Source organism: Muscardinus avellanarius, assembly GCF_963383645.1.
Source record: "Muscardinus avellanarius genome assembly, chromosome: 5".
NCBI lineage: Eukaryota > Metazoa > Chordata > Mammalia > Rodentia > Gliridae > Muscardinus > Muscardinus avellanarius.
This window is the reverse complement of record NC_137790.1, coordinates 58461395-58479649: the sequence shown is the minus strand read 5'-3', so window position 1 is coordinate 58479649 and position 18255 is coordinate 58461395. Positions and strand designations below refer to the sequence as shown.

At 32.4% G+C, this 18255-nt stretch overlaps 1 protein-coding gene across 1 annotated transcript in view; it reads right to left on the bottom strand.

Annotated features, from left to right (window-relative positions):
• Positions 1-18255, bottom strand: part of DZIP3 (DAZ interacting zinc finger protein 3) — a gene marked incomplete at both ends in the record, with an annotated part of 111472 nt that overhangs the window by 68810 nt on the left and 24407 nt on the right. The window contains 8 exons of the mRNA XM_080696711.1: positions 78-110; positions 2137-2754; positions 4698-4771; positions 9817-9869; positions 10922-11014; positions 12408-12509; positions 13917-14036; positions 16091-16205. Of these exons, the coding sequence (XP_080552837.1) occupies positions 78-110; positions 2137-2754; positions 4698-4771; positions 9817-9869; positions 10922-11014; positions 12408-12509; positions 13917-14036; positions 16091-16205 (1208 nt within the window). The remainder of the gene's footprint in view (positions 1-77; positions 111-2136; positions 2755-4697; positions 4772-9816; positions 9870-10921; positions 11015-12407; positions 12510-13916; positions 14037-16090; positions 16206-18255) is intronic.

Genomic DNA, 18255 nt, shown 5'->3' with positions numbered 1-18255 from the left:
TGGGAGTGTAGCCCGGAGGTAGAAGGGCTTCCAGGAACCCCAGTACCACCAAAAAAAATATATATATATATACTTACGTTGACTGCCAGTTATTGATTGTAGAGCAATTCCTGTGGTATATAAAGAAAAAACTTTAGATGTACAATTGTAAATACAGCCACCAAATGTCTAATGGGATTTTATAAAAACCCATAGAATTTTACACAGCACCAATTTATTCTATCACTAACTCTAAAAATAAACAGCTTTGCTCATCAATGTAGTTTAGAAAAGCCACAATCTTTAGTTTATCACATAAAGGTTATAAGTCCATGATTAAACAAAGAAAACTAAACAAAATTCTGAAAGTTTATGATAGAGCCTAAAACAGCACTTTAAGCCAATCAACACTTTCCTACTTATTATTAGTCTAAGGCCATGAAGGAATAATAATCAATTAGGAAGCAAATTTACCTTAAAAGTTTTAGTCTATTTTAGCAATTTGAATTATCTTGATTAATAAACTCTTCCCTTGCCCATTAGTATTTATTGAGCACCTATAATGTTATTAGGCTGTGTTAGGCTCTAGAGATTAAACAATGAACAAAAAATACAACCTTCATGGAGACTTAGTGGGGACAATGGATGTTGATCAAATAATCAGACATATAAATAAAAACTTCAGCTTTAATAACTGAGGAAAGAGATAAAAGATACTAAGAAAGTTTCTATTACAATGAACCAATATCTATTCAGACTACCCAAATGAAAATTTCTTGAAATGCCTTGAATTAGTTCTCAAAACCCTTTCCCAAATATTACATTGCTTTCATGAATTTGTTATTTAAAATATTGATAGAGAAAATGCATTTATTTATTTATTTATTTATTTATTTTTGCAGTACTGGGGTTCCTGGAAACCCTTCTACCTCCGGGCTACGCTCCCAGACCTATTTTTTATATTTTTTTATTTGGAAACAGCATCTCCTAAGCCAGGGAGGCTGGCTTCAAACCTGCACGATCCTCCTGTCTCCGCCTCCCAAGCGTGAGGATTACAAGCATGCACCACCACGCCCGGCCTGAGAAAATGTATTTTTAAAAAATACACCCAGTAAGTTAATTTATAAGTCAAGAGTTTTTGTCTGACATTTTCATATAATCAAAATCTGTGTATCCTTAAATTCATCAAATGAAGGTCTTAATATTATTAAGTAGGAAAATAAAGATATCCCAGAGCCTTAGTTAAGAGGGCTGGCATTGAGGCAAAGCAATTACCTCTGGAAAAAATCTGGACCAGTTCATAATTACTAGAAATTTGGGAAGTTATATATTTTAATAACAGTAGTGCTCATCACTTACTCATTAGACTCATAACTTGGAACCAAAACAGTTACCCTGAAACAGCAGAGCAAGGGTTTCAGTGATGCTGACTGGCTGAGAAGCAATTCTGGGAAGCAGGAATTATTGATATTTCATATATCAACAGGCAAGTCTGGAAATAGCCACTGCTAAACTCAGACACTTACAGTATCTGATATTTTAATTACTCATAGCCAATGGATAGCTCTTAAAAACCTAAATATCAAAGTTTGGCTAAAAAGGAAAAGTAACATATACACTGTGTCTATAAAGGCATCCTCAAACATTATAGTCCCTATGTTTAATGGTTTTAGACATTCTTTTAGAGAAGTGATAAAACATTTTAAATAAAAACTAACAATATTTTATTTTCATACAAACTTCTCAATATGAGAAAAAATCCTGTGGAATGTATTCTATGAACTCTTTCTTAAATCTTGTTAATGCCAAAATTCTCAGTTTCCTGCATCATAATAAATTTTTGTGTTTCTGTATCTTATTTTCCTCTTAAAACATCTTTTAAAGATCTTTCCTGTCTTTTTTTACTTGGTTAATTTCTACATATCATTTAAGAATTCCTTAAATATATTTTTTTTTCAGGAAGTTTTTCCAGACTCCTTTGAGCTAGAATTTTCCATGTGTTCTGGAAACATCTCTAGCACTATAAATTTCATTACCTTCTTAATGAGTCCATTTTCCCAAAACCATGAGTTCACTGACTCGCCTATTACATTGTGCATGGGACAGAGAAGATACTCAATGAAGGTTTATTGGCTGAAATAAACAATTATTTAGTACCTTGTTGATAGCAGGATAACATCCTCTGGATGATTTCTGGTACTGGTATGCCTAGGTAGATTGATAGCTGATGATAATCAAGGGAGATATTCTCAATGGGATTCTCCTTCACTTTGTCAATATCCTCTTGCTTCATTCCAAGGCGTAAAAGAATATCTGAAACTTCTTTCCAAATTGAATGAAATTGTGTCTCAGTGAGACCATTCATCAAAATCTCACTAAGCAGGATATCCCTGTATTTGCACAGCCTCAGGATGTCTGCAGACTTGGAAAGATCGGAAGAAGATGGTTCCATATTCCAGCCTTTTTTGGGTGCAGGAAATACATTCAAATGTTTTATGAGGGCTAATAGGAGACATAAGTCAAACTGTTTGGACTGTGGTAGCTCCTTGTTTGGAGGATAAAGCAGATGCCATGATCCACCCAAAGGGTGATTGGTCCAAAGATGGTTGTAATAGGATTCCAGCACATTCTTGTGTATTAGCAGCTCTTTTTTCAAAAGAGGGGGTGGCATTGCCTCATCAAATATTTGCCGGACAATGTCAGTACCAGAAATAATAATTATATGAAGCAGATGGTAGAAGTAATTATAATCAAGTTTGAAGATAGGCATTTCATCTGAAATTAAATTTTGAGAAAACAAGACATTCTACATTGATGTTATTTTTCTACATGATCTTTTATATTGTGTTCAAAGCTCCTGTAGAACATGAAATATTCCAAAAGAATGAAGTATAGTATAGTCTTTGCCATTTCTAGTCCTCAATAAGCATCCTCCTTTCTATCTAGTTGTCAAAAAAATCTAAACAAAAACAGTAAGTTCCCAAGCAAAAGTAATCACAAACACCATTCTCTGCCAGAAGCCTTTCAACCATTCAAGGTTTGGTTCAAGTAATTGAGCTTTGACAACCAGATGGCATCAAAGTATTAACCCTCTAAAATTCATAAACTGTACCAAGAATGGTAACTGCCAATATTCAAAATTATACTTTGTTAGTCAACTCTATCCAACAAAATTTTCTATGAAAAATGTTTTATATTAACCTGCACTGATATTCAATGGGTTCTAGGAATGTTCCTTATCAGAATGTGGAACTGAGTATTAAATTTTATTTCATTTTAATTCATTTAAACTGCCACATAGGCTAATGGCTATCAGCTCAGATTTATATCAAGAGACTTCAGTTAAAGAAGCAGGCACTCCAATGGAGTGATGGAGGGGTAGATGGGAGGAAAGTGGGGGCAGAGATGTAAATTAGGTAACAGTTTAAATAATGCTATGCACATATATAAAATTACCAATGCCAATCTCAATGACATGTACAGGGATGGGAGGAAGGAAGTGGGATCCAGAGAGAAATGCACCAAGTGTTGTGTGTATGTATATTCTTATCATTCCAAACCTCGGAATGATATATAATTGTAATGTACCAATAAAAGTAACAAAACAAAAATATATAGTGATCTAGTGCTTGGTTACACAAACCAAGTATGGTCAGCAAACCAGCAGCAGCAGTAGTAGCAGCAGCATCAACCTGGGATCTGTTAGAAATGCTGAATCTCAGAGCCTGTTCTAGAACTACTGAATTTACATCTGCATTTTAACAAAATCAGGTGACTCAAATTTATACAAAGTTTGAGAAGCACTGATCTGGTAAAATTCACATTGTTATACATTATTAATCCCTCAAGACAGATTTAATTATCAAATAGGTATTTCATCAATGAAATAGAATAAAGCATGAGACAACTATTTGGTATTGTTTCAGTTTAGTAGTACTTCCTAGGAGGAAAGTAGACTGAGTGGTAAATACAAAGTAGAAAGGATCTGATATATGATAGTATTTGTTTTCTGTATGAATAACAAAATATGTTTAAAATGAAGCTTAATTATTTTATTATTCATGATTTTGCTTTAAGATATTTCAAAAATTCATTTTTTGTTTGATACACTTGATATACACTATGGAAGTGAACAAAATTAAAAAGCAAGTGACTCAATAACCGTTCTCTAGGTAGCTAAATAAAAGAGTTGGGAAGATTCATCTCCCTAGAAAGATGACCTCTGCATTAGGACCAAGGATCTATAAGTTCCCCAAATGCTGAAAGAGAGCCTTTCCTAGTACATTTGTAAGTAGCTGGCAACTAAGTTTAGACTACGTGGCTCTAAGACAAAGTGTTCACCTCTTCCACGTTAGGCTGTTCTTTATGCTTGCTCTATTAAAAAGGAATGCAATAAAGGAAAGGGGGTTGGAGAAAGCCCCTGCTAAGGCAAATCTTATCTTCTGTAGTTATGCATAGTTATGGAGTCATAACTATGCCCCAGACCTAGTATACCTCTCTAGAATGACAGAGTAATATGAGGAGCAAACACCTGCTGACCTTTCTGTCTGTGAGTCCCAGCCCAAATTAAGTGCTGTTTGCTGGTATAAACCCAAATCTAGACAATGGCAAACACAGATGAGGACATGATTATTAGTGGCATGATATACTTTACAGATAAAGAACTATAAGAACTATGAAAATACTTTTCAATAAGTAATATGAAAGTAAAATAATACCTTTTGTACTAAATTTTAAACTGATTGGTCTTATATCAGTATCGGTTATTTTCAGAGACATCAACTTCTTATAACTGTAAATGAAAAAAATTAAAAGTCAGTCAAAAATTAGGGTATAAGCATTTTCTTATTCTCTTCTCAACCTTTTGGAAATAATTCAAAAGTGAAGGAGAAACAAAAATGAATAAAAATTACCAATAATGACAATCTTGAATTTTCATTTTCATCAGAAAGTAGCACAGGTAAATTTCATACAAAACAAAAATTCATGTGACATTTGCTCTTTGCCCTTCCTTTACCACACAATTTAATTTTCTCACAATAACTATTCAAGAACACCTAACTTAATGATTAAAATCAACACAAATAATTTAGAAAATATAGAGAGACATAGTAAGCTTTATTAAATAGACTAAACACATTGAGCAAATAAAAAAAAATTAAATTTATGGCTTGACTTTGAAATGATCTCTCCCACAACAACAAAAAACAAAATAAATACCTAGCAACATTAGAATGCAAGATTAATCAGGATGAAATTTGGTAATGACAATTGTCTTTTGATTGTTGTTAACTGATCTTATCTCTAGTACCACTGTAACACTACCAATCACCTACAACAAATTTTAATTCTTAAAATATGAAGTATTGGATAAAACATTTAAGTAAAAAGAATTCTAGACTGGTATAAAACCAGTGCTGAAAAACAGCAATATCTAATAAACTTGAGAATATGCAAAAAGGCCTAGAAATTGCAATTATACATATATTTTCTGAAGAATTTTCTACATATTTTCAACTGAAGACATGTATGAGGGCATTCATTATAGCAATATTGTTATAGCCTGGAAACATAATTTAAAAAAATGATTAGGGAAGCTATATTTTATGTTTAAAATTATAACAATGAAATTAAAAAATAGTAAGAATCAATCACATAAACATAATATATACTTTTTTCATTTTATTTTTATTTTTTATTTTATATTTTATATATTATTTTATTGAAAGTAAATGTTATACATTTAATCTGTATTTGGTGCCCTCTTCCCCCCTCATTTTCCCTCCCCCCCCAACAATTAATACCCAGGCTAACCTTGCTATATTCGTACTTTTACACCTATTTGGAAGTAGCCCCTCATCAATCAAGTTTAGCCTCCTTCCTCTCTTAGCTTTCCATTCAAACTTTGCTGAAATTTCCCTTCCATTATCTGGATTTCCTCTGGTGTCCCCAATGCTCACTCGTTTGGGCATAATATATACTTTAAAATGCATAAAATGTAAATTTTTGAATGCATATAAAATCCAAACCAGAAAAAAAACTATCTGATAAGTAACAACATATTACAAAATTAATATGCAGAAAATAACACAGAAAAACAGTAACACAAAATATGAGAAATAGAAATACAATATTTTAAACTTTTTTTTTTTATGGTACTGGGGTTCCTGGAAACCCTTCTACCTTCAGGCTACACTTCCAGACCTATTTTATATTTTTTTATTTGGAAACAGGGTCTCTCAAGCCAGCGAGGTTGGCTTCGAACGTGCGTGATCCTCCTATCTCCACCTCCCAATCGCAGGGATTACAAGTGTGTGCCACCATGCCTGGCTAATTTTCTCATACTATATATTATACAGTGTAATATTTGAAAATAGACTTTGATAATTTGAAAATGTCTATTTTAAATCCTAGAGAAAACACTAGGAGGGAGAAAAGGTAAAACCAACAAAATCAAGAAATTTAAACAAAAGAAGAAAATTAAAAACAACAAGGAAGATGGGGTAGGTTTAAATATAACTCCGGAGACAATTATAGAAAATTTATATGGAATAAAATTCCCAGTTTAAGAGGGTAGAGATTTTGAGATTGGATATAAAAAAACATTAAGGCCTAGGCTAACTACAAAAATAGTCTTTTTAAATATAATAACATTTATAGGTTGAAGTAAATGAATACAAAAGTATATACTGCATAAAAACTAATCATAAAATGCAATTGAAAGAAAAAGAAATAAAAAGCTAAGGTGGAATGAGCTACACTAATATCAAATAGTTTCAAAGTAGAAATATTTTAGGCACAATGAGACTGTTACATATCTTTCAAGAAAAAAAAAATCTCAGATGTGTATGTAATATCTACTAAAACAGATACTAAACTACACAAATACAAAATAGAAAAAACAAAACATAGCAGATTTCTTTCTCAGTATCTGATAGAAAAAGCTAATAATCAGTAATGATATAGGACATATAAATAAAACTATAAATTAACTTTGTTTATTGTAAAGAATACTCCACACAAGAACAGTATATATATTCTTTTCAAATACAAATAGAAGATTCATCAAACTATACATTATGAATCATATGCCAAACCTCCACAAATTTTAAGATTGTATTATAAAAAATATATTCTGTGATCACAAGGAATTAAATTAGGAATGAATATGTAGAACAATAGCTGAAATATTCCCAAATATTTAGCAAGCAAGCCACATATTTCCATGTAACTCATGCTTAATACACATACACACAAATTCAGAAACATTCTTTATTGATTAAAAAGAAACATAATCATAAACCTCTACCAAAAGATATGGGACACATTTATTTTTTATCATTATTATTATTATTATTATTTTTTTTTTTTTTTTTTTTTTTGGGTGGAACTAGAGATAGAACCCAGTGGCATTTTACCTCCGAGCTACACCCAGCTACACCCTCAACCCTATTTTTTATCTTTTTTTTTTTTGAAACAGGGTCTCACTGAGTTGCGAAGGGCCTCACTAAGTAGCTGAGGCTGTCCACAAACATTGATCCTCCAGTCTTTGCCACAGAATGCTGGGATTACAAGCAGCGCCACCACACCTGGCTTATGGGACACATTGAAAACAATACTTAATGCGAAGTTAGTTTGTAAAAAAAAAAAAAAAAAAAAAAAAACTCAATTCAATGGGAAAGCCTTTATCTTAAGAAAAATAAATATAAATTAAATCTAAGCAAGTAGAAATAAGTAAATAACAAAGAGTACAAATCAGTAAAACTAAAAATTGGTAAGAAAAAGTTTAGTAAATTGATAAAATCTCTAGTTAAAATGATGAAAAAAGCAAAAGGACGAAAGACAAGTATTGTCAACACCAGGAATAAAAATGTGACATCACTACAGATTCAATGTTTCTTTGGCTAAAGAAATCAGAAAAATTGAAGCTGGGTAACTATGACTGTTGAAGAGATAGAGAAATACCAGAAGGAAAAGAGAAAAGAGATCTCTAAATGTCTAGCCACATGTATGACTGACCACTGAACCATGTAAGTGTGAAGTGTGGAACAAACTCAAAGCAGCAGAGCTAAAGGCAAAAAAGATCTGGACTAAAACTGGAACCACTACCAAAGAAAGTTCACAGTTCATAACCACTCAAATGCCTATCCAAACAGAAGTAAATTATCTATTGGGGACTAATGGAATTCAGCATCTCTGCATCTATTATATGTATTTACTTGGTAACAGTCATTATGCTATGTGCTGGTAATATGCTGGTAATATGCAAGTAAGCAAACTAAAAGTTCTTGCCAGAGAGGTCACATTTATAGGGAGAAGACAGTAAATATTTTGATGGAAGTAGGATGTATAATAGAAACACCTATTTGCAACTCATCTAAGTAAGGCTTTCCAGAAGTTTTAATTAGGTGAAGTCAAAGTAGCAGAGCATTCTATGCTAGGCCTATAAAATACTAAATCAGTTTTACTTCTGATAAAAATATGGAAATTTCTTGAGATAATACACTCAAGGAAGTAAAAAAGTTCAGTAGAGTTGGTAGTCTGTATAACTAAAAGCAGCTCAGTACATATGATGAGTCAATAACAAGAATTGCCACTAGTGAATTCAGCAAGCTCCAAGCTGACTGAAGAGCCAAGCTATGGAATCTGAACTTATTTTTAAGAGTAATGAGAAACCTATGAAAGATTTTCAAACATGAAAGTGAAGTATTTCAATTTTAACTTTAGAAAAGTCCTCCTGATAACTATTCTAGAGAAAGGCAAGGTTAGAGACAGATCTATTAAATAGAAGCTGTTTCAAAATTACAAATAAGATGCAATGATAATCTCATTTGGTTTAATTAAAGGAATAAGTAGGATGTAAATAAGGACAATTTTCCAATATATTTAAGAATTTAAATTTATAGTACTTAAGAGTTAGTGTTGGGAGTGGTGGTGCACACTTGTAATGCCTTTAGGAGACTGAGATAGGAGGATCGCAGTTTGCAGTCAGCCTCACCTACTTTGTGAGGTCCTTTGCAATTCAGACCCCGTTTCAAAATAAAGAATGAAAAAATAGGACCGGGGGTGTGGTTTGGAGGTAGAATGCCCCTGGTTCCATCCCCAATACCGCAATAAATAAATAAATAAATAAATAAATAAATAAATGTTACATAGTAGTGTTGGAAGAAAGACTAAGCATCTAGTTTGAGACATAATGAATTATAGACATTTGTGAAAAATAAAAGTGGAGATATTCAGGATACAGATAGATATAGAGGTCAAGATTTTAGGGGAGAGATCTATGCTAAATACAGATTTGAATTTCATTAATACCTAAAAAACCACTGATCTTTTAGATATTAATGTAACATTTCTGGGTAGACTAAAAATGGCATATATTTTATATCTGAAACAGAAGAAAAAGAAAACATTTCATATTGAAACTTCTATTTCTAATAGCAACTCTCTTTATCTCCAAGAATTCCTAGTGTAACTTTCATCTGTGGAACAGGAAGATTCTAATTGTGAATTAAGTTTATAGGCCTGGATGAGCTTTAAAGGGTAAGAGAAAGTTTTTGTAATGATCTGTATTAAATAGCAACTTTAAGAAAAATATGTTTTACTTTCAGGAAAGGATTATTTTCACATTTAACACAAAAAGTTTCCACATAATTTCACCCTCCTGATTTAAAATGTCAATGTTTAGAGCAGTGGGGATAGAGAAAAGAACAAATTCAATATGATTTTTATACATATAATACCTTAAAATTTAGTGGTGCTTTAATAAATATAACATAAAAGAAGCAACAAAAAATACACATATGCTCAAAACAAAAGAGAATATTTTAAGTTTACCTTGCTCCTAAATTTTCAATGGCTATATATTCATCCTTTCTCACAACTTCAAACTGTAAGTAATGAAAAAAAATCTGTAAAGCAGCTCAATTTCCAAAATTCTTTAATGTTAGTTCTTAGACTTAACATTTGAAAAAAAGACAGTAAGAATGAAGTCACATGTGCATGTATTCCAATAGAATTAAAGGGTAACAATACACAATCTTGTTCAGACAACAAAGAGTTGCCCTTAAAAAGTTCTAATTTACATCACTGTGAAATTTAAATGTCATATATATGAAAACAATATATGTATATAATATAGAAGTAAATAAGATTCATCTATAAAAATTTTTGGTCTATTAGTGAAGATTCAATAAGATATTATTAAAAATAAAGGTATATGATATACTCTCACAAACATATCAATCACTAAGCCAAACATGAGGAGGAAGGAGGGAGGAAATAGGGGAGAAATTGGGAAAGGCTAAATGAGTGATTAGTGCCTGTATGCTTCTACCATCTTGTATTTCATTAAGATGTATCACTACAATGTATTATATATATAAAATCTGAGTATATTTTATATAACAGGTATTATATGTGAGTTCTATAGATGTTTTCACAGAAAGGTATTCATAAACTAAAAAAGGTTCAGAAAGTAAATTTATTTTTTAACCTTAGTTGGCAAAGAACTAAATAAATTATTCTTAGTTCATGATATTTTTACTTTTTTTTTTTTTTTTTTGCAGTACTGGAGTGAAACACAGGGGCATTCTACCTCCAAGCAACACCCTCAGCCCTATTTTTTATTCTTTATTTTGAAACAGGGTCTGAGTTGCAAAGGGCCTAAGTAGCTGAGGCTGTCCGTGAACCATGATTCTCCTGTCTCAGCCTCCCAAATGCTGGGATTACAAACATGTGCCACCATGCCCAGCTTCTACATTTTCTTATTATTAAAAATGATTTAAACACTATGTATAAATCATAGAAATAGAAAGGACAGAAGTCTAGTCACCACCAAAGAGGACTGGATTAGGATCCTATCATGATTTCTAAATCTGTTTCAAGTCAAAAATACTATTCCAATGAAGGAAATCAAAGAAAATAAGAAAATGATACTCACCAAAATTTTAACAATTCCAGGTACGTCACATAGCAGCATCCTTACCATATCACCTGCACAGCCTTCCTTCAAACATTTTTTTCCACTAAAAGTCTAAAGTTATAGAAACACAATAAAAATAGAAAAAAAATCACCATTGTGCAAATCTGAATGTATTTAAATAAATAAAAAATTAAGAGCATAAACTGTCATATGCTAAACAGAAATGTGAACAAACATCTAAGAACTGTTTAAACAGCTACTAAAAACATCTATTTCGAAATCTTTAAGGAGCTATATTACAACCTAAAATGTATGTGCTGCCTCAGAGAAAACAACTTTAAGAGACATTTACTAATTAAATTAGCATAGTCTGAATGTATGTCATTTTCAATATGATCCGCATGAAAATAAATTTAAAAAATTTTTTTTAAAAAATAGCATAAAAATACTGAATTTCCATCAGATACTTCAGGATTCTAGAAAAAAAGGGAAGGATAAAAATGTCAAATCCTCTGGTTCTGACCTGGGTATTTCCTCTGGTTAAGTTCTTTGTATTTCTTTTACTCTCTCTCTCTCTCTCTTTTTATTTTTTTTTAAACTGGATCAATATTAATGTATCAAAGATCAAGGAAACTAAGAGCTATTTACATACCACTTAAAAATGTATAGTAGTGCCTTATATGATTATACAGTTCATAATGTTGGCTCATCTGTTTTATCTGTCAATCCTCACAATGACTCTATGAAATAGAATTTCCTAATTTTCACTTTAGACCTTGGAAAAATTTGTTTCAGAATAAATTACAAGTTTAACATAATAAAATTAGTAAGTGGTTCAATCTGGACTTGAATTCAGATTTCCCAACTCTGTGTCCAGTACCCTTTCTACTATACTACAACTGCTTTTTAAGATTTTTCTGCTGCTTACACAGTAAAAATCCTACAAAATTGAAAATTACTATGGTTCATTAGCTCACTAATAAAAAAAAATCAATAGAGAATTGGGCTTTGGAATTTAACTTCAGTTTTCATGAGGAAAACTAAAATTATTATGATTAATATAATATAAATATAAATATGAAAATTACATTAAAATGTCCTTATTCTTCACTTTTAAAATAGAAATTATGATTTAAATTGTATACTTATCTTTTCTGTGGGTTAAGCAATTCTACTCTGATTCTATGACCTTCATATGAATATATGCAACTACTTGAATATTTGAAGAATATTTCTATTCTTCAATATTGTCTCAAGAGATGCACACAAATTAACAGAATCACTAGGTAAAGCAACTAACAGAATGTCTCCTATAAATAACTATTTAATTAATAATGATAATGAATGAAGACTTGTATGGAAATATGCATCAGAGAGAAGTGAGAAAGAAAAGGAGGAGGAAAAAACAGGAAAAATATGAACAGAAAGAAGTAAATGGAACTGAGGACAAAAAGAAGAAGAAATTCTGTAGTAAATTTTTAAAATGAAAAAACAAATATAATACCTGATCATGTTCACCTGGATACTTTATATTCTTGAACTTTTTCCAACAAATTTTATGGAAATAAATACAGCAACTTTCACTGCACATTAACTGAAAAAATCCCTTGAAAAAAAATAAAGTGAATGATATAGAAACAGTAATTTATATAGATAAAGAAAATACAACCTTCTTAAGTTACTTAAAAATTATTCTATAACTGCTGATTTTTATTTGGTATTAAAAATTTGTGAGCAGGGAATGAAGATCACCAAAAAACTTAACATATCATTTGTATATCATAAAAGAAAGAAAAATTTGGAGACTTCAAAACAAGGGCAATGATGTATACAAGTCAATACAGTTTTTCCATATGCTATGTACACAAAACGTAGAAAGTGACCTTTATCAAAGAATGTCTGTCTACCTATCTTCATCTTCATTTTTACATTCCTGTTTTACTCCAGCTCCAACTCCATACCTATATTCTTTGAATTTTCTCTACCACTCATCACCAGACCTCAGATTTGCTCCTTAGAGACTAAGAGTAGTTTGGATTTAGAATGTTACCCTAGCCCTCACGGAAACAATGTAGCAATGTTTGGAAGCAGGGCTTGGACATTTCTGTCCTTCCCATGTGCCCTCCCTGGGAACTATATTCCTCTCTCCTTTATTAAAAAAAAAATTTTTTTTGCTTAGATTACAAAATCTAAACTGCATGCCCAGGACTTTCTGCTGCTATATGTGTTCACTGACTGGAAACCTGATACTTTCCTGGGAAACCTTAGTACCATATAACCAAGTCACCTAAACCAATACTGAATGTTCCTGGCCCTGAGAACTGCATCTTACAAGACCCACCTACCAACCACTGTCTTATCCTTATGAATGCATCTTGTCCTTCTTTTCTCCACCTTCCACATTTGTTATAGGCATCATGCCTTACAATTGAAATTTCAGTTATCTTATAGATGTGGTATCTAATTTGCACTGAAAAGTCACATCTTATCTCACTTTGTATTTTCACACTGTTTTGTTCCTATTGATCCAGAGAGATCTATTAAAAGCATTCTGATTAAATTTTTTCAAGTCACAACTGGTCTCATCCATCACCTGCACCCCCAAGACACACAGAAGAGATATAATAACCACTTATTTAGTAACATTATTCCTGAGGAGTGACAACCGTTCTCTTTAGTAAAATACTACTACTTTCCATCTCTAAGGTTGCTGACTACAAAGTAAAAAATTTTTTTAAGTAATTCTCCCTTTATGATTGCAGGGAAAGTAGTTACAATTTCAATAGCATGTATTACAAAAACTTTAGCAAAGCCAACTCATTCTTTTATTAATTCACATAATATAAATAATCGAGCTTATTTTGAATCATTTTGAATCTGAGTTCTCAAAGACAACTTTTCAACTGTGTTACCATTGTAATTAAGTATTCTTAAATGGTATTTAATATTAATTTTTATCTAAGTTTAATTTTATAATTACATTTTAAAAATTCTCAATCAATAATTACAGTACCTTATAATTTGTGTTCTTTAAAATGTCAGCCTCACAAGAGCGCTCACAGTCTAGATAACTACAAATAGTCTGTTTCATTATATTACTTTCAGTTGTCTTGATGAAGTTTTCAAGAAGATCCTAGATTTTAAAAATAAAAAGAATTCACATGAATTACTAATAGGAAAATAATACTTAATGTTTAACTTAAATAAAGTATCCATGGTATGTACCTTTTGAAAAAAAATATATATATAATATAGTAATAGAACATAGTTTCCTCAAATTAAAAAAAAATTTATAAGGCAGCCCTAAATCGATACACTTTTTTACTGAGTGATATAAAAATGGAGAAAGAAGAGAAATACAATATTGAAGATATACTTCTCTTCACCATCCTAACCCATAGCATAACTTGGCATGTTCCTATCAAGAATTACTTGCTTTAATACATATATGTATGTATATATATCAGAACTGGTCTCTAAGACACTATGTCAGCAGTAGAATTGCTATTGCAGTGCAGTATTCCACTTACTGCCATTATGAACAAAAGTACACTAGAAAAAGTATTTTTCCAATGAGAAGAGTTATGACATGAAATATAATTTCTCTTTTTAAAATCCAGATTGGAAAAAGATGTGTCATTAACCAGTCGAAAACTGGTATAGATATTTTCATGTTAAATCAATTAAGAAGACCAATATGACACTGAGTAAAAACTACCTAAAAAGATAAAAAACACTTAGAAGGTATGGAGAAATGAAGCCCTCATACTGTCTTAATATAAACTGGTAACAAATTTCTGAGAGAATATATAGAAATATAAATCAGCATCTTTAAAACTGTGTGAATACTTGTTTCACAATTCTATCTCCAAAACTTATTGTCAGGCATGGTGTCAAATGCCTGTAATCCCAATATTTAGGAGGCTTCGACAAGAGGTTCAAGACCAGTCTCAGCAACTTAATAGGATTCTTAGCAACCTAGGGAGACACTGTTTCTAAACAAAAAATTTTAAAAGGGATGGGGTATAACCTGGAGGTAAAATGCCCTGGGATCCAGCCCCAGTACCAAAAACCAATAAAAAAATTTTTTTTTTAGTGTGCGTGTATATGTGTGGTACTAGTGATAGAACCCAGGGGCGCTCTACCTCTGAGCTACACCTCAGCCCTATTTTATTTTTGCAGTACTGGGGATGAAACCCAGGGACATTCTACCTCTGAGAGACACCCCAGCCCTATTTTTTTATTCTTTATTTTGAAACAAGGTCCCACTAAGTTGCAGAGGGCCTCATTAAGTAGCTGAGGCTGTCTGCAAACCACAATCCTCCTGTCTCAGCTGCTTCCCAAATGCTGAAATCATAAGCATGAGCCACATGCCCAGCTCCTATTTTACTTTTGAAATTGGGTCTAAGTTTCTGGGGCTGGCCTAGAACCTATGATCTTCCTATCTCAGCCTCCCAAGTACTGAAGTTACAGGCTAAAAACATATTCTAATGGAATGTTGTAAAAAAATATGCAAAGATAATTTTACATAAAAGTTAAAAACTTAAATGTTTATATACACTAATTATTCAGTAACAGAGAATGGATTAAGCAAATAAAGCAGTAAGTAAGTATTATGCAAATTAGGCATTACATAATCTAATCAACGGAAAATTTTAAAATATACTTCCAGGCCACAAATAAATGTTTAATACATCAACTTAATAAAAATAAAGGGGTTGATGTGTTTATGTATGTTTATGTGTATATGGAGAGACATATAAAAATTCTTAAAAAGTTTCTCCATTTGAACATTTAAATTTTACTTTTATCTTTAGACGTTGTTACACTTTCCAAGTGCTTTGTACTATAAATTAAACAAAATAATGGTAAATATATTTAGAAAAAACAATGTTTAGCTGTAACCATGAAGTACCAGACTAGTATGAATATTAACCTTGTTATGGGAAAACACAGCTTCTCTCAACTTGTTGAATCATATATTCTGCTCTAGGGAATGAAATAAAAATTGGTTCTTAAATTAAAAGCTAATTTCAAATAAGAGAATTTTCTTGCTATACAACATGATAGTTTATTTAAACAATACTTTTCAAAGATGATTCTAATTAGTTACAGATGAAATGTTATTCCTAAATCTTACTTTATTATTAAATGTTATTATTATTAAATGTTATTCCTTATTCTTACTTTAAAAGTTGTAAATAAATCTTCATCTTGTGTAGGATCTACGTCAAACCAATCATCATCTGTATCTCCAATTTCTTGTAAGCTTTTATGAAATTCTAGCAGTCCTCCATTATATCTGCAAGACATTTTAAAATAGGATTAGTTTGAGCCGGGTGTGGTGGTGCACACTTGTAATCCCAGCATTTGGGAGGCTGAAACAGGATGATTGCAGTTTGTGGACAGTCTCAGCTACTTAGTGAGGCTCTTTGCAACTCAGTGAGACCCTGTTTAAAAAAAAAAAAATAGGGCTGGGGTTGTAGCTTGAAGGTAGAATGCCCCTGGGTTCCATCCCCAGCGCTACACACACACACACACACACACACACACACACACTAGTTTGAAGAGATAAATGATATGGCACCATAGTGAGACAGTGAGGCAGGTAACCCATTTTTTTTGGGGGGGGGGCAGGGGTAAGTATGGTTGTGATAACTTTGGTATATTATAGAAATACAAATACTAGGATTCTCAGCTATGGTAGATTAGAATGAAATACTGATGGGAGATAGGTTATATAATACCTCAACTTGGATGGCTTTTGCTGTTTTAGCCTTGAAAAAAAAAAGAACGACAGGCAGAGATTAGAAGATCTCTATGGTAACATTTTAAAAATTCTCATCTTTAGACTAAAGGTAGGCTAAAAGAGTAAGCTGAAACTACAGCCCAGGATTTAGTCATAAGGGGAGAAAAACTAAAAGACAGCAAATGGACAGCCTTAACAGGACTACTATACTATAATCTGGGCATTGACAGGGAATGAGTTGATTACCTAATATTTTGAAAAAAGGTATTTAAGTGAATCACTTAGAAACACTGAATCTTTGATTCCTCCTGAATCATCTGCCAGGCAAATACCTCTTCATTGTCAGAGAGCAGCCTTCCTTTACTTAGAGACCTCGTGAAAATATCACCTGAGACACATCTCTCAGAAGATGATGCCCCTAGCCGGGCGTGGTGGAGCACGCTTGTAGTCCCTGTGCTTGGGAGGCTGAGACAGAAGGATCACACAGGTTCGAAGCTAGCCTCAGCTACTTAGTGAGGCTCTCAACAACTTAGTGAGACCCTGTTTCCAAATAAAATATAAAATAGGTCTGGGAGTATAGCCCGGAGGTAGAAAGCCCCTGGGTTCCACCCCCCCCCAAAAAAAGAAGATGATGCCCCTTTTCCTCACAATCTTCCTCACCTTTCAGTCACTACCTTCTGACCAGTATGTCTAGGGTCAGATATAAAAAGAATTAAGAAAAAGACAGAGTCTCTGTCCAGGAGAAAGCTTATTCACCATTAGAATTACAGAAACTATTGGTATATATATATTTAGATAGAAACATGTATAAAAGTGGATCTCAGGAGTATGAAACCAATGGGCAAATATAAGGCTTATTGAGGATTGTATATTGATTTGGAACAAATCTTACAGAATTCAAGCCTTACTTTCCTAGCAAGGTCACCTGAAGCTGGTCCTAACATGCTGCTAAGGCTCCTAGAAATTTGCAGTGATAGCCTATGATAAGCAAGGAAGAAATGCTTAACATTTCTTGGCAGAGTATTCAAAGACTGAGAAGACAAGGAAGGTGAAATGTTAATGGACTTAATACATAAGAACAAAGAATGCAGGCTGGGCATGTAGCTTTGTGATAAAGTTCTTGCCTAGCATGCATGGGGCCCTGGGCTCAATCCCAAGCACCACAAAACAAAAACAAAACAAATTAGAACCCATCAGTAGCCATTGTTCCTGGAAATGCTCAGTGGACACTTCATTCATTAAAGCAGTAAGGGGTAAAGACTTATGAACAGCACTAATGCCTTGAGAAGCTCGGTGGTTGTTCTCCATAAGTGACTGATAAAAATAATGTTTCTTTTTTTTAATATGCCATAATTGGTGCATTGCAATTTCACATCATAATAAGGTTCAGAGTGATAAGACTACTTGCAGATAGCACTTGGTATACCTTCCCCCATATTCTGTCCCATTCTCTCCCCTTCTGTATAAATGGGCTTTCAAGTAACAATGATCTAGAAAATCAATTCTCTCCAATCAGTGGAGAGTACAAAGTAGTGTGCATATCTGAGGGAAAGATAACAGTACGTATTTTTGTCTTACCTCAGACTATGTTAATTCTCCTACT